Source organism: Panthera pardus, unplaced genomic scaffold (genome assembly GCF_024362965.1).
Source record: "Panthera pardus isolate Hobbes unplaced genomic scaffold, ASM2436296v1 HiC_scaffold_19, whole genome shotgun sequence".
Lineage (NCBI taxonomy): Eukaryota > Metazoa > Chordata > Mammalia > Carnivora > Felidae > Panthera > Panthera pardus.
Genome location: NW_026526754.1, coordinates 7,966,084 through 7,989,795, shown reverse-complemented (window position 1 = coordinate 7,989,795; position 23,712 = coordinate 7,966,084). Strand labels below are relative to the sequence as shown.

At 38.6% G+C, this 23,712-nt stretch overlaps 1 protein-coding gene across 6 annotated transcripts in view; it reads right to left on the bottom strand.

Moving 5' to 3' along the window:
• Positions 1–23,712, bottom strand: part of NFATC3 (nuclear factor of activated T cells 3) — a 135,769-nt gene that overhangs the window by 45,829 nt on the left and 66,228 nt on the right. For 5 of the 6 annotated variants that reach the window (XM_053906581.1, XM_053906582.1, XM_053906577.1 and 2 more), the window contains 3 exons: positions 16,561–16,760; positions 10,319–10,491; positions 6,091–6,231 (listed from right to left, as the gene is read on the bottom strand). In XM_053906581.1, coding sequence (XP_053762556.1) covers positions 6,091–6,231; positions 10,319–10,491; positions 16,561–16,724 — 478 coding nt within the window. In that variant the 5' untranslated portion in view covers positions 16,725–16,760. The remainder of the gene's footprint in view (positions 1–6,090; positions 6,232–10,318; positions 10,492–16,560; positions 16,761–23,712) is intronic. The other variant, XM_053906580.1, reaches the window with a different exon arrangement.

The following is a 23,712-nucleotide window of genomic DNA, read 5'->3' as shown; positions in this document are numbered from 1 at the left end:
CACTCTTCTATGAACACCCCTCCAGTGTGAACATCTCTCTCCAAATGCATCAAGCCCAGAACTGAATAGCCCAGGTGGGAAATGACACAGCATGGTACAGAGTGACTAAGGCTCTTATTTCCACTTTATGTGAAGATGCTGAGTCTGTTAATAAAAGTTTTCTGGGGTAGGTGTGCCTGGGTGGCTCAGTCAGTGGAGCATGGACTTCAGTTCAGGTCATGATCTCGCAGTTCGTGAGTTCGAGCCTTGCATCGGGCTCTCTGCTGCCAGCACAGAGCCCACTTTAGATCCTCTGTCCCCCTCTCTCTATGCCCCTCCCCACTTGCTCTCTCTCAAATATAAAAACATTAAAAAAAAAGTTTTGGGGTAGCTGCACCATGCTGCCTTACACTTAGTGTGTGGTCAGCAAGATTCCCTCAGTCTACTACACTTCCTACTGCTAAGTTCAAACTCCCACGCTGCACTTACCTGGTTTTTCCCCCAACCCTTCTTAGGTTAACTTCTCCCTACAAGACTTGGTTTGCCAGGATCTTTTTCAATACTGACAGTCTTTAGGCGCCCGGCTAGCTCAGTCGGTAGAGCATGGGACTCTTAAATACTGACAGTCTTTGAATATATTTGCTAGACTTTCCAGATTTGTGTCACCTAAAGATCTGGCCAGCACATTTTCTGTCTCTTCATCCCAAGTGAATTGTCACCTGGGGAGAACCCCAACTGCTACTATAGCTCTTACTCCAGTCTGATGTTCAGTACTCTAAAGCATTCTTTTTAAGTCATGAGCATCTGCCCATTGACTAAACCCATATAAGTATCTTCACAGCTTGCAGGACTTCTTCATCTGGTCTGTGAAAACATCAGAAAAGACTCAATCCAATGCCTTCTAAATTGTGACTCTCATTTTTCAGTCCAATAAATAGATAATAGCTAACCCTGTGTATAACAGACACTAGAGACAAATGCTATGTCTACAAAGAAATATAGCTTAGTTCAACAATCATTTGTTGGGTCCTGACATGCCAGGCACTTTGGGTTACTGAGATAGTGAAGATAAGATACTCTTACCTTCAGTCTATGAAAGGCAAATAAAAACAGTTCATCATAATAAATCGTGGTGGTTTCAATGACTAATAAAGGTGTACTCTAGATACGCCAAGAAGACAGAGTTCAGGGTCCTTACCCTACTCTTGGCATAAGGATAAGAGACAAGGAAGGCTTCCTGAGTTCTTGAACTGAGGCTGAAAAAGAAGGTAGAACTCAAGTGATATGGGTGGAAGGTTGGTCTAGGCCTAAGAGCACAAGCAAAGCCAAGATGGCAAGAAACTACACGACAGAGGAAACCATAAGCAGCTGTGTTGATGGAGTAAAAAGTATGAGGTAGGGAAAAATAAGAAATGAGGCTGAAAAGAAAGGCAAAAGATTGTGACCTAAATGCCACATGAAGGGCCTTAAAATATGAAGAGATTACTGAAGGTGCTTTCAGAATGGGAGTTACATAGTCACAAAATGCAATCTCATCTGAAACCAGTAATTGTATTAAGACAAAAGTTCTTAAAGGTAAAGCTCTAGTTAAATGAATTCTATAATGAAACTGCATTATATACATACATATTTATTATATTCAGGCACAAATGAATTTTTTTTAATGTTTGTTTATTTGAGAGGGAGGTTAAGTGTAGAGAGAGGGGGACAGAGGATATGAAGCAGGCTCTGCACTGACAGCAGAGAACCCGATGTAAATCTCATGAGATTATGACCTGAGCTGATGTCAGACGCTTAACCAATTGAGCCACCCAGGCGTCCCTCAGTGGGTACTTTAAAGTGCGTGTTACGGGGCTTCCAGCTGGCTCAGTTGGTAGAGCATGCGACTCTTAATCTCAGGTTTGTAAGTTCAAGCCCCACATTGAGCATGGAGCCTATTTAAAACAAACAAAAAACAAAAACAAAAGAATAAAACACATGTCAGAAGTTTGAAAGAAATAATGTAGTTATAGACAAAGATTTGACCAGCTGATGAAATTTCCTAGAATGAGGGAATATAATGAAAAGAAAGCTGAACCACAGAACCTTGGGAAACATCTATTTTTAAGGGCCAGAAAAACTGATTAAAAAAACCAAAACAAAACAGTGGAGACATTTAAAAATGCGCCAAAAACCAGGTGAGTACAATCACACAAAGGTCAAGAAAGAAAAGAATGTCAAGGAGGAGGGTGGGTAGCTGAGTGTCAAATTTTTAGGTTATGATTTCAATATACTAGAAGTCAAAAGAGTACATAGCAGGTAAGGAAATGGCAGATGGTAGTTGACAGATTACTTGAGAGGTTGGATGATAAATGAAAACAAAATAAAACAACAGCTTATGAGGTTGACAGAGTCAAGGGAAAGGAAATGGTTTAGTATGAAAAGATTTAAACTTACCTAAACTCCAAGAAAATGTATTCGGTGAAAAAAGAGGTAATAAAATCATAAGAGATAGGCAATGAAAGCAATGTATAGCCTTAAATCTGTAAGTTTCAAAAGGATAAAAAACAAATGAGATTACCATTTAAGAAAAAGAAACAGGGGCGCCTGGGTGGCTCAGTCGGTTGGGTGTCCGACTTCAGCTCAGGTCATGGTCTCACAGTCCGTGAGTTCGAGCCGTGCGTCAGGCTCTGTGCTGACAGCTCAGAGCCTGGAGCCTGCTTCTGATTCTGTGTCTCCCTCTTTCTCTGCCCCTCCCCTGCTCTGTTTCTCTCTGTCTCAAAAATAAATAAAAACAAACAAACCAAAAAAAAAGAAAAAGAAACATATTGGGGCACCTGGGTGGCTCAGTCGGTTAAGCGTCCAACTTCAGCTCAAGTCATGATCTCATAGTTTGTGAGTTTGAGCCCCGCGTGGGACTTCTGTGCTGACAACTTGGAGCCTGGAGCCTGCTTCAGATTCTGGGTCTCCCTCTCTCTGCCCCTCCCCCAGCTCATGCTCTCTCTCCCAAAAATAAATACATTAAAAAAAAAGAAAAGAAAAGAAAAGAAAAGAAAAGAAAAGAAAAGAAAAGAAAAGAAAAAAAGTGAAAAGAAAAAAAATACAGACACTTGGAAACAGAAAACAAATACACAACTTAAAGGACCAATAAAGCCAAAGTACTATGGAAACACTGACTAAAAAACCAGAGATGGCACAAATAAATAACAGCAGGAATAAATTTTTTAAAAGGGATAGAATTCCAGGGGTGCCTGGTGGTTCAGTCAGTTGAGCACCCAACAGTTGATTTCAGCTCAGGTCATGACCCTAGGGTCGTGATCAAGCCCCAGGTCAGGTTCCACGCTGACAGCAAGGAGACTGCTTGGGACTGTTTCTCTCTCCCTCTCTGCCTCTCCCCCTCTCTCCTGCCCGCATGTGCGCTTGCTCCCTCTATAAAAAGGGAGGGGACATAATTCAAATGCAGAAATAGAGTATTATAAGCAAATAAATGTCAACAAATTTGAGAACTTGGGTGAAATAAATAAAATCCTAGTGTGAAATAATAGGGAAAATATATATTGATCTCTGCCTCTGGCTCCTGGTATAAAGCTCCTAAAATTCTTGTAATTTCCAAGTGGTAAGAAGAACACTAGGAGTACCTTTTGTTTTTATACTTGGTCTTTGACCCCAGTTATGACACACAGAAGTCCTAAATCCCTTGGAATTTCCTGTGATAAGACTATCTTTTGTTCTAAGGAGGTGATTCTTAGTAGGCTCCTGGATGGAGGCTGGTCACTAGAAAGACTTTCAGTTCTACCCCTGTTCTCCAGAGAAGGAAGAGGGCTGGAAATGGAACAGTCAATCAAACCTGTGTGAAGCCTCCATGAAAATTCCAAATGCAGTAGAGTTCAAGGAGCTTTTGGGTTGCTGAACACATGGAGGTGGCTGGGACAGGGGCAATGTCTATAGAGGACACAGACGCTTCATACCCCCTTCCCACATACCTTATTCCATGTATCTCTTTCATCTGGATGTTCATCTGTACCCTCTGATATCCTCTATTATGTAACAAACTGGTAATGGTACCTAAGTGTTTCCCTCAGTTCTGTGAGCCGCTCTACCAAATGATCAAAACCAAGAAGTGAGTCATGGGAACCTCTGATTTGCAGCCAAGCCAGACAGAAGTGGGTACCTGGGCATCTATTACTTTTGATTGTCATTTCAAGTGGCGGGCAGTCTTAAGGGACTGAGCCCTTAACTTGTGGGGTCTGCACTAACTCCAGTTAGTGTCAGAACTGACCTCATTCAGAACACCCAACCCAGCTCATATCAAAGAATCAGCTGATATATGGGAAACCCACACATCTGGTGTCAGAAGTGTTTTGAGTGTGGTAACACTATGAGAGTAAAGGAGAAACACAGAGTGTGTTTTTCTATTTACCTGGAAAAATAAAAATCATGAAAATTAACTCAAGAAGAAATGGTCCCATACCTATGAAATGGCCCATACCTACTTAAATGGTCCGATACCTCTGAAAAGAATTATATCAGAAATTAATAGTACCACAAAGCCCCCAGCCCAGAAGGTTTCAGAGATGAGCTCAGCCACATGTTCAAAGGAAGGTGAAATTACAGGGCACACACTTGGTAAGTGGGAAAAAATGAGGCACTTTCCCAACTTGCTTTGACATCCAGAATACATAAAGAATACTATAAGGTAGTAAGAAAATGAAAACTGATTCAATGGGAAAAAGTGGACAAAAACATAAAGACATTACACAAAAAAGGAAACATGAATGACTAATAATCACCTCAATAAGATGAGAAAATTCAAATCCAAAGTTCAAGATACATTTTACATCTACCAGATTAACAAAATTTAAAAATTATGACATTCTTACCTATGTCTACCAGGTGATAAGAACCAAAATGTTCATGGTCACACTATTAGCTATTGTTTGGTAATGCCAAAAACTAGACACAGCCCAAAAGTCCAGTAGGAGAGCAGATAATAAATTGTAGCACGTTCATACAGTGAAGCTATATAGTAGTAAAAGTGAATGATCTTCTGTTACGTGGATCGATCTTAAAACATTAATGTTGACTTCCAAAAAAAAGCAATTTTCAGAAGAATACATGAAATGTTATATACATAGCCCAAAACCAGAGAAAACGCATAAAACTATAAAGAAAAGCATGGATTGACTTAGGAGTGGGATCCATTTGGGAAGGAACATCAAAAGGCCTTTCAGAGATAAATGTCTTACTTCTTCAACTGGGCGTCAGGTGTGTGGGTATCTCTTATATTATTCTCATAAAAAGGTATTTCACAATTTTAAAAATGTTTAAAAAATGAGAAGGAATAATAGATGAAAAAATGTATTAAATACGCTCAGAAAGGTTTTAAACACCCTGAAAGACATAGGATTCTTCTACACTTACAAAAATGAAGATATAATTTATATATAAAATACATAAAATTCACCCTTTTAAATTATATAATCAAGAAGTTTTCAGTATATTCACAGAACTGTACAACCACCATCATTATCTAATTCCAGAAACCCTGTGCCCATCAGCCGTCACTCTCCACTGATCCCTCCCTCCAACCCTGGCAACCACTAATCCACTTTGTCTCTATGGATTGCTGATTTTGGATGTTGTGTGCTGAATCCTTTCACTTAGCATGTTTTCAAGGTTCATTCATGTTGTGTTATGAATCAGTACTTTATTCTTTTTTATGGTTGAATAATATCTCATTGTATGGACATCCCCATTTTGTTTAGCCATGTAACAATTGATGATTGTTTGGGTTGTTTCCAGTTTTTGGCTATTATGAATAATGCTGCTGTAAGTTTTCTGTGCAACACATCATCAATTCTCTTGAGTGTGTGTGTGTGTGTGTATATATATATATATATATATATGAGTAGAAATACTGGGGATTCTTCTACTTTTGAGATACCCTTAATGAGAATTTAACATTTATATGGAAAATTTAAGAAATATACGGCTTATCAAAAAATCTGTGTAAATGATGTTTGTAGCTTTAGAAAAACTATTTTGTTTTTGTCCATGAAACATGGGAATAATTCATTTTACTCATTTTGCCCCTTATTTTGAAGCCAATCAACTCAAATCTTATGTTATTACCTTGTCCTTTCTCAAGAAAAATGATTTTGGATTCTGGAAGAAAATTAGATCCAGTCACAATCATTTCATGACCTCCATTTACAGAACAACTGTTGATACTATACTTCTCAATATGAGGAAGTTCTTGAGCAGACCGCTGAGCTGTTTGTTTTTTTTTTAGGAGTTGAGAAGAAACAAAATATTAGTTTACAATCTTTCATATGTAAATGACAAATTCAAGCTATACAATGAAAATAGAAGCAAACTCTGGGCTTTGAAAATTCAAGACAACGGTAACAAAATCCACTAAAATAACCACATTATTTAGAAAATAAGACTTATTAGATTTGTGATTTCTAAATAATTTTCTTACAACTGTAAAGAAACCAATGACGAAAAATTAATCAATGCTTGCAACTTCATATTGACTCCAAAACATTAATTTCACCCACTTTCCTCTTTTTAGCTTAAGTCTTCAATGTATTTCTTCCCTACAACTGTTAAAATTGATGAATTTAATATAACTATAAAAAGCAAATTAATCCAAACATATGTAATTATACTGCATACAATTAAAAGACAAGTTTCTGAAGGATAAACACAAATTAGCTCTTTCATCAAGAAAATATCCAGGTCAGGAGTGCCTGAGTGGCTCAGTCGGTTAAGCATCCAATTTTTGATGTCAGCTCAGGTCATGATCTCACGGTCGGTTGTGGGATCGAGCTCTCTCCCTCTCTCTCTGCCCCAACCCCTCCCACATGTGACTGCATGTGCTCTTTCTCTCTCAAAAATAAAAATCATGTTTTTTTAATCCTCTTAAATAAAAAAGAAAGAAAATATCTAGATCATCACCAAGACAACAAGATGCCATTCTGGACATTTTCCAAATAACTAAATAACTGAAGCATACATGAAGTACACACTAAATTTTTAAAAACGGAAGTAAACGTTTCTACAGTGCACTGCACTTTTCCTTCTAGGGTATGTGAACATAATTTTTAATGCCTCAGAGCCATTCTTTAAATTATCAACTTTTATAAACAGTACCCTTGGTGCCACCTTTCTCTGATATTGCCTGATTCCAAGTTGTTATATTTTGTGGAGATCCTATTTCTGGATTCTCTTTCTTTATTTCTTTATTTCTTTTTTTTAACTGCTTGAGCTTTAAGCTACACATTACAATTCTTTTGAGGGCTTAGGTCCTCTAGGGGTTTCTTGCAAATGCCTAGATAGTTAGGTTTTTCTCTGAATTAAAACAAAAAAAGTGTGGATTATGCTCTCTTCTTCACAGTTGGAAAATAGTCTACTTTTCTACTTCCTGGGTGGAAAACTGGTAGCTCTGAGGGTCAGCTGTTTTGTTTGAGTAGAACAACATTTTAAAGAAATTTAAACTTGAATGCCTTTAGGAAGCACACACTCTCAGTTCACTGTGGCTCTTGTTTCTCCCAACTATTTAAAACCAAGCCACAAAATGTATTTAAATTGGGATCAATGCTCTATTCAAAGAGAATGCTAGGGGCACCTGGGTGGCTCCGTCAGGTAAGTGTCCAACTCTTGGTTTCAACTCAGGTCATGATCTCATGGTTCGTGAGTTCAAGCCCAGCATCGGGCTCTGCGATGACAACGTGAAATCTGCTTGGGATTCCCTCTCTCCTTCTCTCTCTGCCCAACCCCTCTTGCACACACGCATCTGCGCTCTCTCACTCTCTCTCAAAATAAACAAAAATGAAAAAAAGAGAAAGCTAAAATAGACCCTTTCATAGGACATGGGTCTGGGATTCAGGACCAACTATCACTTGGAAAGTATCAAGCACCAACCTAGATCTCAGAAAATACTTATGTCCCTACTTATGTTCCAAATGACTCACAGAGAAGGGGCATGAAGACAAGCACTGGCTGGCCTAGGAAATACATTAATTCATGTTTTAGATATTTATGGTGGAAACTAGCCATCATGGGTACATTCAAAGTAACAGCAAAACTGTGTTCACCAGGGGAGCCTGGGTGGCTCAGTCGGTTAGGTGTCCAACTTCAGCTCAGGTCACGATCTCAGTCTGTGGGTTCAAGACCCGCATTAGGCTCTGTGCTGACAGCTCAGAGCCTAGAGCCTGCTTTGGATTCTGTGTCTCCCTCTCTCTTTGCCACTCCCCTTCATATATATGAAGATACTTCATATATGTATGTGTGTGTGTGTGTGTGTGTGTGTGTGTGTGTATATACATATAAACAATAAAAGAAAAAAGAAAGAAAATCCAAAGAAAGGTTAATAGTGACTACACCACAGGGTAGTGATTACAAAAGATTTTGCTATTATTCCTTGTTCCATTCTGCATTTCTTCTTTTTCCATTCTGTGTTTCTATATTCTCAACAATAATCACATATTAATCTAATAAACTAAAAGAAAAAATAGAAAATCATTTTAGAATAACTTCATCTCAAAAACTCAAACTACTCTATGAACTTAAATTACTTAAATTAACTCTGGGGCACCTGGGTGACTCAGTCTGTTAAGCTTTCCACTTCTGCTCAGGTCATGATCTCATGGTTTGTGAGTTTGAGCCCTACATCGGGTTCTCTGCTGTCAGCGTAGAGCCCATTTCAGAGCCTCTGTCCCCTTCTCTCTCTGCCCATCCCCACTCTCAAAAATAAACAAAACAATTGAAAAATTATCTAAATGAACTTTGCTAAAAAATAGAGGCATATATGCTTATATGGGCATAGAAAAGTCTGGCAGGGTAATAAAAACGCTGGCAATGATAGCTGCTTATAAATTTTTTTTCAACATTTATTTTTGAGAGAGAGACAGAGAGAGCACGCACGTGAGCACAGGACGGGCAGACAGAGAGGGAGACACAGAATCCAAAGCAGGCTCCAGGCCCTGAGCAGTCAGCACAGAGCCGGACACAGGGCTCAAACCCACAAACTGTGAGATCATGACCTGAGCCAAAGTAGGACGCTTAACTGAATGAGCCACCCAGGCGCCCCCCAATAGCTGCTTCTAATAAGGGGAAATAGTTGACCTGGAAATTTGCTTTTCACTCTATATTCTTTTTGAATTTTAGTAAGTACCTGTATTGTCTGTTAAAAATACAAAACTATTTCTACAATGAATTCTATTACTATGTATTTACTCAGTGATTTCTCAGTTAACTGTGAAATAATAAAGTAATAGTTCAATTTCATAAATAGCAAAAGGAGGCACAGAAAGGTACTACAGTAGGTTTGATCCCAAATAAAGAATGCATGTGTTTAACAGAAGTAACATGGTATAATTGAAAGAGTACTAAGAAAACCTGTGTTCTAAGGACAGTTCTGTCACTAACAAGCAAATAAGCTTGCAGGAGTACTTCAGACACTTGTGCCTCAGTTTCCTCCAACACAAAATTAAGACATGAATTGGAACACTTATAAGTCTATGCCCTAAACATCTAAACAGCAGTTTCAATACTACAGTACTACCAGCTAACCTACCAGAGGCCCACAGTTCTCCAGGGTGTAAGTAGGTACATGTTCTAGGGCCTGTTCTCATTTCTTGCCTTTGTAAATCAGGGGGAAAAAGCATTCACTTTCTCAATCTGATGTTGTAAACAGGTTAATGGTTTAAAAAAAAAATCCTTTAAGTCTTTATTTAGCTGAGGTGTCAGCTTGCAGAGATAGGCATCTTCCAACAAGGTGGCTCATGTTTTAATGAAACAAAGGTGACCAAGGGATACTTAATCATAGCTTCATTTTGTCCTCAGGTGTCATCAAGCCCACCTTCCTCATTTATAGGTTAAAAAAAACTGTGGTCAACGGGGCCCCGAGGTGGCTCAGTTGGTTAAGTATCCAACTTAACCTTAGCCCTGAGGTCATGATCTCAGGGCTATACCCGGACCCACATCACGCTCTCTGCTGTCAGCACAGAGCCCACTTTGGATCCTCTGTCCCCCACTCTCTCTGGCCCTCCACCCCCCTCTCAAAAATAAACATCAAAAAAACAAAAACAAAAACAAAAACCTGTGGTCAAGAGAATGTGTTTATAGTCCCACACAACCTATGGTCAAATTATAATGAAAACCCATTTTCTAACTCCAAGATCTGTATTCCTCCCACCTAAACACATAGCTTATTTCCATACAAGAAAATCTCATCAGCTATCCAGACTCTGTGCCTCAGTTTATACTTATAATCCAAATATTACATTAAAAGCAAAATAGGAAATTGCCTATTATAAACAAAATTTGAAAACATCATCACAAGCTCACTTACAGCACTCAACAGGTATGGAAGCTGTCTGAAGAGAAAGGACTTTTCCATTGGGCTGTGGGATGTGCACACGGAATACAAGTCGTACTCTAGTATTCTTTCTGCCAATATCAGTTTCTCCTTTTCGAAGTTCTATATCTGAATTGCGGAGTTTCAAAATACCTGCACAGTCAATACTAGGGAGAAAAATATACACATTTTATTTGCTTACTGGTATTTAATGGTTCCCAATAACTTAGCTAAACGTGGCAGGGAAGAACTATCACTACCTAAAATAAGGTCCAAAAAGAAAGATGTACGATTGCTATTTCAATTCTGAGATTAAAAATGTTTTGAATGACAAAAGTGTAATAATGGTAAGTATGGTAGATTGTCTAAAAAGATGGCTGTCAATTATTCCCCATTCTTGCACCTGCATGCCACTTTTCCCATTAAGAGGTGAAAGCTGGCCTTAGGATTTGACAAACAGAATGTAACCAAGTGATGCAGTGTAAGTTATGAGCCCAACATTAAGCCTCTTTTGCTCTCTTGGAGCCCTGAGCCACCATGAAGTCCATCCAGGAAGCTGGAGAGAAAGGCTAAGCCAATCCTCAACTACTCCAGCCACCCCAGACAGCTTCTATGTTCCAAATCCAGCTGAGCTCCCAGCTGAATTTAGGTGCATGAGTGATCTCAGCTGACACCACATGAATTAGACCAGCTGAGTCCAGCCAACCCTAAGAATCATGAAAATAATGAACAGTTATTACTTTGAGCCACTAAATTTTGGAGTGCTTTTACAGAACTAGATAAGTAATACAAAGTAAAAAGACCTTAATTCTATGTAAGTAACTAAGCCAGAAAAGATTAACCTGTAGGACTCTAAATCAGTCATTAATAGCATATTTAGACTTTTCTAGTGATAGGTTTATTAGTAAAAACAATCCATCAGGCTAAGATTCTTTTAGTTTTAAAGAATACACATAGAAGATTAAAGTTTCGGCATTTAGGGTCTAACTTTTCATTATCTTCAAAATGCATTACTTGTATGGCTGCTTAACACACAATCAGGGTAGGAAACAGTACCTACAACATGTGTTTGTTATTCACATATTGAAAGAATAAAGCAGATGGAAAACTAGCAATCAACATCCTAAAGTTTACTCTCTCTTGTGGTATTACTTGTCATCCATCCCTTTGCCTTATCTACCAATAGTCCCAACTCTAGTGCTCAACTGTCCAGAGGCCACAGAAGTTGCTGTAAAGGACAATATGTGTTAGAAAACTAGGTTATCAAGTTAAGAACCAGTAAAGCACAAGAAAGAATCCCAAAGGGTGAATATTTTCACCTTCAGAAAGACACAGGAGAAGAAATTTCCAAAAAAGGAAAACACTCTTGAAAGTATTTGTCATTTATGGATAATGAATTATACTTAATTAATATTGAACAATTGCACTTTAGCTCAAAGCAGTACTGATCAAATTGTATCAAGTAGTGATTATTCATGCTAACATGCCAATGAGCCTTTAGGGGGAAATGCCAGAGATCATCCATTTTATTGAGTTTTGAGGAAAGGTATTTTATTTTATTTAAGTAAACTCTACCCCGGACATGGGGCTCAAATTCATGGCCTCAAAATCAAGAGTCATATGCTCTACTGAGGAGCCAGCCAGGTGCTGAGAGGGAAGGTATTTTAGCAGAGAGCTAAGTTTCTAAGAGAAGAGTTAGAAGAAGAGTATCAGAAATGACGATCTTAAAGCTCTGCCTATGAATTTCAAGAAAAGATAAGACCAGACCAACAAGAAAACTACACATGTAGGAATAAATCACTATTAATTCTGTTTACAGATACAACTATATTTTATTTATTTTTTTAAGTACGAGTATATTTTAGATCAGAGTATAATAATGCCACATCCGTTTTCATCCAGTTTTAAAAACAGGGAGGAATTATGAGTAGGATAAGGCAGTAAATACTGGAATCCATACTGAATGGCCAGAAAAACTTCAGGTGTGTGTGTCTCTAAGCTGGGTGGAATGAGAGCAGTAGTTGTGTTTGTTAACTAGAAACAATGATATTTCTGCAGCTTTGTCCTTTCTGGATTTATCCAGGTAGGCAGTATATGCCAGAACTGGTTGGGCAAGGGACATGAATTCTGACTACAACCTATTTCATGTGCTAATAGATGAGAAAAGGAGAAGGTAGATATGTTCAGATCCTACTATTTTTATTTTTTCACCTTATTTGATATGTGAAGCTTTCCCAATTTCTTGAAAATCTTACAAACTCATGTACTCTTTTTAATTTAATTCACTGATTTATACATCACTTTTAAAAGGATGAGGCATTTTACAACATAAATACAAATAAGGTCAAGGAAAAACAGAAAAAAAAATTAAATAGAAGCAACAGGAAATAAATATGTTCCAAATCTAGGGGTATACAAATTACTATACCTGAACTTGACCGAACTTCCCAGAAGCCAAGGCAAAAAGGAAATGTGATAAAGTTTACGGGTCTCTCCTTGTCTGGTAAAGCAAAATCTACCATGTCATCAGTCTTTTCCCTTTAACTTGAAAAGATTCTGTGTGTGTGTGTGTGTGTGTGTGTGTGTGTGTGTGTGTGTGTGTGTAATGACCAAGAGATAATATCTTTAATAGTGGTTTTTCAGATTACGAAGAGTTATTCATATGGATATTTCTTATTCTATCCTTCAAACAAAGTTAAGAAGTATAAGAAGCTTCTGGTGATTTTCTATTTAAATTTAACTTGATTCAAGTCTAGTGCTTTGAACACCCAGAAGAATGAATGGAAACGTGGCCTATAAACCATCTCCTAGGGATCAATTTTATGAGTTCTTAGAAAAAGATGATTCAAAACTGAGTTTTAAATTCCCCTCTGCAGCTACCTGTATATTCATATGCTTTTTTTTAATGTTTATTTATATTTGAGAGAGACAGAGCATGAGAAGGAAGGGGCAGAGAGAAAGGGAGACAAAGAATCTGAAGTAGGCTCCAGGCTCTCTGAGCTGTCAGCACAGAGCCTGACTCAGGGCTTGAACCCACGAACCATGAGATCATGACCTGAGCCAAAGTCGGACGCTTAAGTGACTGAGCCACCCAGGCGCCCCAGTATATTCCTATGCTTTTGATTCTAGATGAAAAAGTAAGATCTTAGAGTAAAAGAAACCTACATGCATGCATTTCTCATTCAATGGTTGGCTACCTCACTTATTTGAAAATGGGTCAAGGGGCCATTAAGCGTCAAACTTTGGCTCAGGTCATGATCTCATGGTTCGTGAGTTTGAGCCCCGTACTGGGCTCCATGTTGACAGTGCAGAGCCTACTTAGGATTCTTGCTCTCCCTCCCTGCTCCTCCCTCATTTATGTGTGTTCTCTCTCTCTCTCTCTCTCTCTCTCTCTCTCTCTCTCTCTCTCTCTCTCTCTCTCCCTGCCTCACTCCAAATAAATAAACTGAAAGAAAGAAAGAAAGAAAGAAAGAAAGAAAGAGAAAGAAAGAAAGAAAAGAAAAAAAAGAAAATGGGTCAAATGGATGCCTGGAGGCAGATCACTGTTCTCTTCAAGAAAGAGCTTTGCTCAAGTGGGAAACAAGCATTGGTTGAGATTCCAAAGTTCTTTCTATATCAGAGAACACAGAAATTTTAAGAGTAGAGACCACTGGGGCGCCTGGGTGGCTCAGTTGGTTGAGCGACCGACTTGAGCTCAGGTCATGATCTCATAGTTCGTGAGATCAAGCCCTGCAATGCTGACAGCTCAGAGGCTGGAGCCTGCTTCAGATTCTGTGTCTCCTTCTCTGTCTCTGTCTCTGCCCCTCCCCCATTCATCCCCCCTCCCCCTTTCTCAAAAATAAACATTAAAAGAAAAAAAAAAAAGAGTAGAGATCATCACGGCTCAGTTAAGCATCCAACTCTTGACTTTAGCTCAGGTCATGATCTCGTGGCTCCTGAGTTCGAGCCCTGCACTGGGCTGACAGTTTGCGGGGCCTGCTTGGGATTCTCTCTCTCCTTCTCTCTCTGCCCCTCCCCTGGGCTCTCTCTCAAAAATAAATAAATAATCTTAAAAAAAAAAAAAAAAAAAAAAAAGAGTAGAGACCATCAGCTAGCTATCTGCTTTGCCTTAAAAGAACTCTGTAGTAGCCCCTGTGTGATGACTTATTGGGTTGGGTTCTCCTGTACTGCCCATTTGAACAAAGCAGGTAAAAATAAGGTTTTTAATCTCAATATTAACTTGTCTTTCCCAGTAATAAGTAGGTAACAAGGTAAGTTCTTAAGGCAATTCTTATTTTATAATAATATAATTATATCACAATATTCAGTTTACCTAAAAAAGTTATTTAAGTATAAATTTCAAGGAAGAGATCTAGAGACCAAAATCTAATTTTATATAACTGTTCTTGCAATAGCCTGGGACAGATGTTACTGCCATTTTAAGAAAGGTAGTTTGAAACAATTTCTGTAATAAACCTCACTATAAGTTTCAAATACCTAGTTGTGATGGGATTAACAGTTGCCTACTAAATAAATATCTATTTCCCCCTTCTTTCTTAGTAATAGATCCCTGTATCATTAGACGTAGCAATGTGCTCAAGTAAAAACAAAACAAAACAATCCCAGACCTTCCTTATTTACAAGGATGAACAATAAAATATGCTAGATAGGTTTCTGTAACAAGCCTCTTGATAAAGACAGATTAGACAGACTAACTTGCGGCACCTGACTGGTTCAGTTGGTAGAGCATGGGACTCTTGATCTTAAGGTTGTGAGTTCAAGCCCTACAATGGGCAGAGAGCTTATTACTTTTAAAATATATATAAACAAATACAACACAATAAAATAAAGAGGCTAACTCAGATGGAAGTTTTCTTTAGCCCTTTTTCCTTATTCCTTCTGGGACTATGGTTGTGATGGTTAGAGTTCCAGCAGCCATTTTGTAACATGAGACAATCTTGAGGACAGAAATCACACGTTAAGAATAGCAAGGGGGCGGGGGGCACCTGGGTGGCTCAGTCAGTTGAGTGCCTGACTTCAGCTCAGGTCATGATCTCGCGGTCTATGAGTTTGAGCCCTACGTTGGGCTCTGTGCTGACAGCTCAGAGCCTGGAGCCTCCTTTATATTCTGTGTCTCCTTCTCTCTCTGCCCCCACCCCTCCACTCTCTGTCTCTGTCTCTGTCTCTGAAAAATAAACATAAAAAAAAAAAAAAGAATAGCAGAGGGGGCACACGAGTGGCTCATTCGGCTGAAGTGTCCAACTCTTGATTTTGGCTCAGGTCATGATCTCAAGGTTCATGAGATCGAGCCTCACATCACGCGTGCCAACAATGCAGAGACTGCTGGGGATTCTCTCTCTCCTCTATCTGCCCCTCCCCTGCCCACATGTGCACACACTTTTGATCTCTCTCAAAATGTACACGCACGCGCACACACACACAAAGAGGGGCACCTGGGTGGCTCAGTCAGTTAAGCGTCTGACTTCAGCTCAGGCCATGATCTCATGGTTCATGAATTCCAGTCCCGCCTCAAGCTCTATGCTGTCAGCACAGAGCCTGCTTCAGATCCTCTGTCCAGACCCTCTCTCTCTCTGCCCGTCCCCCACTTGCTTTCTCTCAAAAAAAGTATTTTTTTTAATTGGAAAAAAAAAAAAGACCATCAAAGAAGAAAAACAGAGTTTGGGGCCCCAATGACTTATGGAGTTCCTGTGCTAGCCCTAAAAATGCCTATTTGTACATTTCTTTTATGGAATAACAAACTAAACGTTGACTGTTTAAGCCACTGCATTCCTTGTGTGACATATAATCCTAACCTGAACAAAACTCTAAAGCATTCTCATTCAGAAGCTAGCCACCTCATTTTGTTTGGAAAGGAGTCAAACAAGTAAGCCTGGAGACAGTAAAAGTTTCCTTAAGGAAATTTGACAATCATAATAATTGTACTGCAACTGTTCTTTTGTCTACCCTATTAGACTGTGAGCTACTTGCAAAAAGTCCATATATTTTTATCTTTAACATTTAACAAAATGCTTGGCTGGTACCACATGGTTCATAAACTTCTGCTGAAGTGCATTTCCTTTCTGGAAATCTGCTACCAACTTTAGCTAATGTCTTACAATTATTTACATAATGTTATTCTGTTAATTTAGAACCATGAATAATTCATTTCTGTACTATAAAAAGAAGTATGTTTTTCTCTGAAAGTTGTTTTAGGGGAAAAAAAAGAACTGCCCATTTTGGGGTATGTTTCCAGATACCTGGCTGACATATTGTTTTCAGGAAGAAGGGGAATTTCCAGAACCTTTGTGCTGGCAATTATTATCTCTTGACTTGCAGTAGCAACAGTCTTCCCAGTGATTCGATGCACCTGGTAAAATGCATGAGGTCGTAAATATCGATCATCTGCTGTTCCAATAAACATCTGTAGATTTATCGGCTTTTCATTATAGCCCAGGAGCTAATTAGAAAGAACAAACAAAAATACAACTCATTATCCATTATATTTATAATAAGTTTACGACAGGAAGTTTATTATATCTGTAACATATATTATTGATACACAAAATGTTATTTCAAGAAGGTAACAATAAAAATGTAACAAGTGAACAATCTTCCAAATTTCAGAAGATTATGAGTTGTAAAATGCTGGCATGTTACAAAGGAATGAGGGGGTTTTGGTTTTTGTGTTTTTTGTATATATATCCGGAATAAAAGTTTTGCAAAGCTTTCTTATAGAGTAATGTGACAAACCACAAGGAAAGGGTGCCTACATGGCTCTGTTGGAAGAGTTGCAACTCTTGATCTTGGGATTGAGTCTGAGCCCCATGTTGGGTGTAGAGATTACTTAACAATAAATTAAAAAAAAAAAAAAAAAAAAAAGGTGCCTGGGTGGCTCAGTTGGTTGGGCATCCAACTCTTGATTTCGGCTCAGGTCATGGACCCAGAGTTCTGAGATCAAGCCTCGTTTCGGGCTCCGGGCTGAGTATGGAGCCTGCTTAAGATTCTCACTCTCTCAGCCTGGGTGGCTGTCAGTTAAGCGTCCAACTTCAACTCATGGTTCGTGAGTTCGAGCCCCATACCGGGCTCTCTGGTGTCAGCGCAGAGGCTGCTTCAGATCCTCTGTCTCCCTCTTTCTCTGCCCCTCCCCCAGTTTACTCTCTCTCTCTCTCTCTCTCTCTCTCAAAAATAAATGTTAAAAAAAAAAGAAGGTTATCTCTCTATCCCTCTGGCCCTCTCCCCAACTCGTGCTCTGCAAAGAGAGAAAGGAAATAAGGAAGAAAGGAAGGACAGACTGACTCTGTACATTAACCATCCAGCCCAGACTTAAAAGACGTGGGTGTACAGGGGGCACCTGGGTGGCTCGGCTAATTAAGTGTCCAACTCTTGATTTTAGCTCGGGTCATGATCTTGCATTTTGTGGGTTCAAGCCCCATGTCGGGCTCCATGCTGACAGCGTGGAGCCTGCTTGGGGTTCTCTCTCACCCCCCCCCCCCACTCCTCCACTGAGTTCTCAATCAATCTCTCTCTCCCTTTCTCTCTCTCTCAAAATAAACAAGTAAACTTTAAAAAGACTTGGGTGTACAGGAAGGTCCTCTAACAGGCTATTAAAATCAGAAAGTTTGTTTTAGTAAAAAAATCTCAAAAAGCCTATTATATATGTTATCAACTTAAAATTTCAACTGACTTAACAGGCTGGGCTACTTGACTTTCTCTGGTGTCCTTCACTATTTTTGAGGTTAAGATGTGTATATAGGAGTAGGACCAGGAGGTGCTGGAGGTAAAAATAGCAACCACCAAAAAAGGAGGAAAATAAAAGAAATAGAGCCTGAAGAAGTACACATATAGCACTTAGGGAGATTCCCCTGTCCACTCTGATGCTGACTAGCACCCAAATGACCCACCATTATGCAGGTAACAATGACAAACAGGAACAAACATAAAGAACTACTTCAAAGTATGGAGAGCAAATATAAGCATATACTGGAAGCAAAGTGACACATGCTAGAATTGTAACAAAACAGTGTCTCCTGTTTTTAAGGCTTTCAACCTGAGGGAAGGCCACAGACCATGCCTTACAAAGTGGTTGAATTTCCTATACAAAATCTAGTCTTGAAGGGCCTCAAGAACCAAGGACAGAGTTTGGGACAACTTCAGCCTCTGAGGAACTCTGAGTTCCCTCAGAGTAAAACGGAACTCCCAGAAAGGAGACAGCCAGAGAAGGGGAGCTCCAAGTTATACAAATAAACTTTGTCCAGTCCTTTGGCTGACCTGGAAACCATCCATGAACAGGTCAGATCCCAAGGAGTCTAAGGCTAATATAACTGAAATGAGACTATGAGCTCCCACCAACCAGAGAGACAGATTTTACAGACTGACTCTAAACAAGTTAAGTGACTGCTTTAACAACAAAAAAATTCATTCTTTGGGGTTACATTTGGGTATATATGTATATCTGGTTTTGAATTGAATTTCTTTATATATTCTGAATCATTAATCCCTTGCAGATATAGGATTTTTACAAATATCTTTCATTCTGTAGGTTGTTGGGTTTTGTTTTGTTTTTTTCACTTTCTTGGTGGTGTCCTTTGATGCACAAGTTTTTAACTTTCATGGGAGTCCAATTTATCTAGTTTGTCTTGTTGCCTGTGTTTTTGTTGTCATACTTGAGAAAGCACTGCCAAATCCAATGTCAAGACTTCCCTGAATGTTTTCTTCTAAGAGTTTTTAGTTTTAGTAAAGTCTTACATTTAGGACCTTGATCCGTTTTGAGTGTATTTTTGTCTATGATGTAAGGTAAGGGTCCAACTATATTATTTTGTGGGTAGATATCCAATTTTCCCAGCGCCAATTTTCCCAGCACCATTGGTTGAAAAGACTGTCCTTTCCCCCAGTGAATAGTCTTGGCATTCTGTAGAAAATGAATTGACCATGTGTGAGGGCTTATTTCTGGGCTTTCTATTCTATTTCATCACTCTGTTTGTATGCCAATACCACAGTGTTTTAAACACTGCACCTTTATAGTAAGTTACAAGTTAGGAAGAATAAGCCCTCCAAATTTATTCTTCTTTTTCAGTGTTGTCTTGCTTATTTGAGGCCTCTTGCAATCCCACATGAATCTGAAAATATGCTTTTCCATTCAACAAAAAAGGCTGTTGGAATTTTGGTAGGAGCACTCACTCTCTAGATTGCTTTGGGGGGGGGTACTGATGGCTTAATGTTAAGTCTTCCTATCTATGAACATGGATATCCATTTATTATGTGTACTTACATTTGATTTTTATTTTACTTGTTTCCATCTATTTTTATTTTTCTCAGCAATATTTTATAGTTTTCAGCATATAAGTCTTGACACCTCCTTGGTTCAACATATTCCTAAGTATTTAATTCCTTCAGATGCTACTATAAATAGAATTACTTTTAAATTTCCTCTTCAAGTTGTTCATCACTGGTACACAGAACCACAAATGGTACCTGTATTTTGATCTTCTACCCTGAAACGTTGAATTCTTTTATTAGCTCTAGTAGCTTTATTGTGGATGATGTGATATTTTCTATGTACAGGAATATGCCATCTATGAATAGAGACTATTTTACCTCTTCATTTGCAATTCAAATGCCTTTTATTTCTTTTTATTGTATAGTTCTGGCTAGGACTTTTAGCACAAATGCTTAACAGGAGTGGTGAAAGTGAGCCTCCTTATCTTGTTCCTAATCTTAACTCAGTCTTTTTTTTTTTTTAATGTTTATTTATTTATTTGAGAGAGAGGTAGAGAGTGAGTAGTAGAGGAGGACAGAAAGAGGGAGAGAGAGAATCCAAAGCAGAATCCAAATCCACACTGTCAGCACAGAGCCCAAAACAGGGCTCAAACTCACAAACCATGAGATAATGACCTGAGCCGAAATCAAGTTGGATGCTTAACCAACTGAGCCATCCAAGTGCCCCTAGCTTTCAGTCTTTTACCATTAAACATGATGTTAGCTGTGGGCTTTTCATAAATGACCTTTCATGGTAAGGAATTTTCCCCTTTTCCTAGTGTGTTGAGTGTTAGGGTTTTTTGGTGGCTTTTGTTTTTGTTTTTAATGAAAGGCTGTTGGGGCACCTGGGCAGCTCAGTTAAGCATCTGACTTCGGCTCAGGTCATGATCTCACAGTTCGTGTGTTTGAGCCCCGTACTGGGCTCTGCACTGACAGCTCAGAGCCTGGAGCCTGCTTTGGATTCTGTGTCTCTTGTGCGCGCTCTCTCTCTGTCTGCCCCTGCCCCCACTCACATGTGCTCTCTCTCAAAAATGAATAAATTACAAAAACAATTTAATGAAAGGCTGTTAAATTTTGTCAAATGGCCTTTTCCATGTCAGCTGAGATGATCATGTGTTTTTTATCCCATCTATTAATGTGGTGTATTACATCAACTGATTGTCCTATGTTCAATCCCCTTTTACATTTCTGGGATAAATTCCACTTGGCAATGCTATATAAACATTTTAATGTGTTGTCGGATTTGGTTAGTTTTTTTGTTGAGAATTTTTGTGTTTAGATTCATTAGAAATCCTGATCGCTAGTTTTCTCTTCTTGTATCTTTGTCATTATTATCCTTTTGATTAAAAATTTTTTTCATGCTTCCACAGAAATCCCTCCATCTCTTCACATACCTAGCCTACTTCTACTAACTGGTTTAGTATTTTATTATGGTTAAATGAAAGACTCTTTCTGGTAACTCCAACATAGATGAAGAGGTAGAAGATCTAAGCCATCTCATCTCTAGGTCTGCTTCTACTGATTGTTTTCTTTTCACTGTGGGTCACACTTTCGTGTGTGTGTGTGTGTGTGTGTGTACTGTTGAGCATATACTGAACATTCTGTATGACAGACTTCTAAAGACTCAAGTAGAAATGTATTTACCTCCAAAAAGAGGTATGCGATTTCTTTTGTCAGGTTACAGTTCTTAAGCTATGTCTCGTCTTTGTTGCAGATTTAGTCTGATTCCTCTGCTTTGAGTTAGTCGCTTCCTTATAGTTGGTGGTCTTAAAAGCTTCAGAGAGATTTCTCTCAGTAATCTCCACTGCTACTTTTAGCCACAATTGGGAGAAAGATGTGTTCCATGGCTGCTTTAATCCATTGAACCAACAAGGGAGCGACATGATAATATAGGTTGCATGAAGTCCATTTTTCAGTATGCAGAGTGGAGGAGGTGTCCAGCACTTCAAGGCAGTACTGGAGTTTCTGGCACTCAGTCCCTAGTATTGTCAGAACAAGTTGTGGTCACGAGTTACAGTGTCAGTGATGTTTTCGCTACAGCAGTACTGGGTAGGATGGCTAGACAATGTTCTAGACCATGTAGCTTCCAAGCCTGAGATTTCATAATACCCTTTAAAAAAATTATCTTCTATTTCTGTACTATGACTTATAAATTATCCTGATAGATGATATCAAATATAAAGTGCCTAGTCATGTCATATAGGCAGTGATAAACAAATATTAGCTATTATTCTGCATCCATGATTCTAGGTATGTAATATAGTCAGAGTTCAAATGTGTAGAAAGAGTTTTTTTCTACTATGTAGTCTTTCAGATGAACACTTTACTCCCCCTGCTTGCCCATCCCTAGATTACAGTGGAGTTTGTAACCCAGCAACATCATAATTCAGTGATTATCCTCTACTTAGGAAAGGACATGAAGATTTCTGCCTATTATTGGGTAGTATAATTTACCTAGGATGGTTTCCAATATTGTAACATTTATAAAGAAGCAATTAAAGCTTGGACCATTGCAATAGCCTTGTAACTGTTCTCCTTGTTTTCACTCTGGCTCCTTTACAGCCTACTCGCTGTGCAGAAGCCAGAGCAAACTTTAACTAGATAATTTCAAGCCCTGCTCAGAATTCTCTAATGGCTTCCTTTCAACACTCAACTAAATTAAAATGTCCTATGATGATTTACAAGGCCTATGTGATTTGATCCCTGGCCAACTTGTTGCCTTACCTTCTTTAACTCTCTTCCCTTCAATGATTTGCTCTGACCATCCTGGCCTTAATGCTTGAACCACCCAAACTCATTCCTAACCTCATGGATTTCACACTTGATATTTTATCCCTCTGGAACATTCTTCCCTCTGATCTTCATATTACCTCACTCCTTCAGTTCCATACTCAAAGGTTACCTCCTAAGAGAAGACCACCCTACCTAAAATACCACATCTCTGTCCCCTTATCCTGTTTTATTATTTTTCATAGTACGGATCACTATGAAAAGTGTATTATGTATTTATTATCTATTTCCCTCAGTACCATAAGTTCCAAGAAGGCAGACACTTTGTTTTGTTCATTCCTCTACCCTTTCCTTTTTTAACTGAGGATCTATTATAAAAATATCCATATTGAATGCCACTGCTTCAGCCAATATTATATAGGTGACACTAAAATAAAGAACATACGCTATATATTAACTAAAACTTATTTAATATTTATTTTTGAGAGAGAGAGCGTGGCCAGGGGAGGGGCAGAGGTGGGGGGGAGGAACAGAGGATCCCAAGTGGACTCTGTGCTGACAACAACGAGCCCAATGTGGGGCTCAAACTCACGAACTGTGAGATCATGATGTGAGCCAAAGTCAGACACTCAACCACTGAGCCACCCAGGCACCCCAACTAACTAGAATTTAAATAAAAACTTGAAACAAAAAGAATTTTTAAGAAGTAAAATTTAAAAAATAAAATAAAGAACAAAGTGGCATGTACTAAACTTTAAGAAATTAGTGAAGACTCTAAAAGGCAGAAATTTACTTATAATAAAAAGGATGTACGGAAGCATATGATAAAAATCAATGAAGGCTCTATGAAGGAGAGAGAGGACAGAATCATGGAAATCAGTTAAGAGGCTGAAGCACTAGGTACTAACATCACATGTATTGGAAGTTTAAATTAGGGTGGAAGTGAGAACATAAACAGAAAATAGAAATGAAGAGGGATGAATGCAATAAATATTTCCCTAAAGAAATTTTCTTTAACTGACTACACACATAATAATGAGAAAGGAAAAAAAAGAGGTTAGAAGTTCTGAGCTTCAGTATCTAGGAGAATGGTGGTATCACTAGCAAATAAATGAAGAAGTCACTGATTCAGAACAGGTTTGGAGGGAGATAAGGTAAGGTTTTCAATGTTAGTCATGGAGTATTCAAAGTAACAATGAGACAGCTAGATGGAAATAATGAGGCTATATAAGATGTATATCCTTTTAGCCCAGCCAAAAAATTACTGAACAATAAACACAATGCTTTGCTATCTATTTTGATAACAAAATAATACAGTCTAATATTAAAGGATGTCTTTAAAGGATGACATTTATCCATTTTCCTTTCCTTATTTTGAAATGATGAGCATGGACTGTACAAGTTCCAGTATAGCAATACTCAGA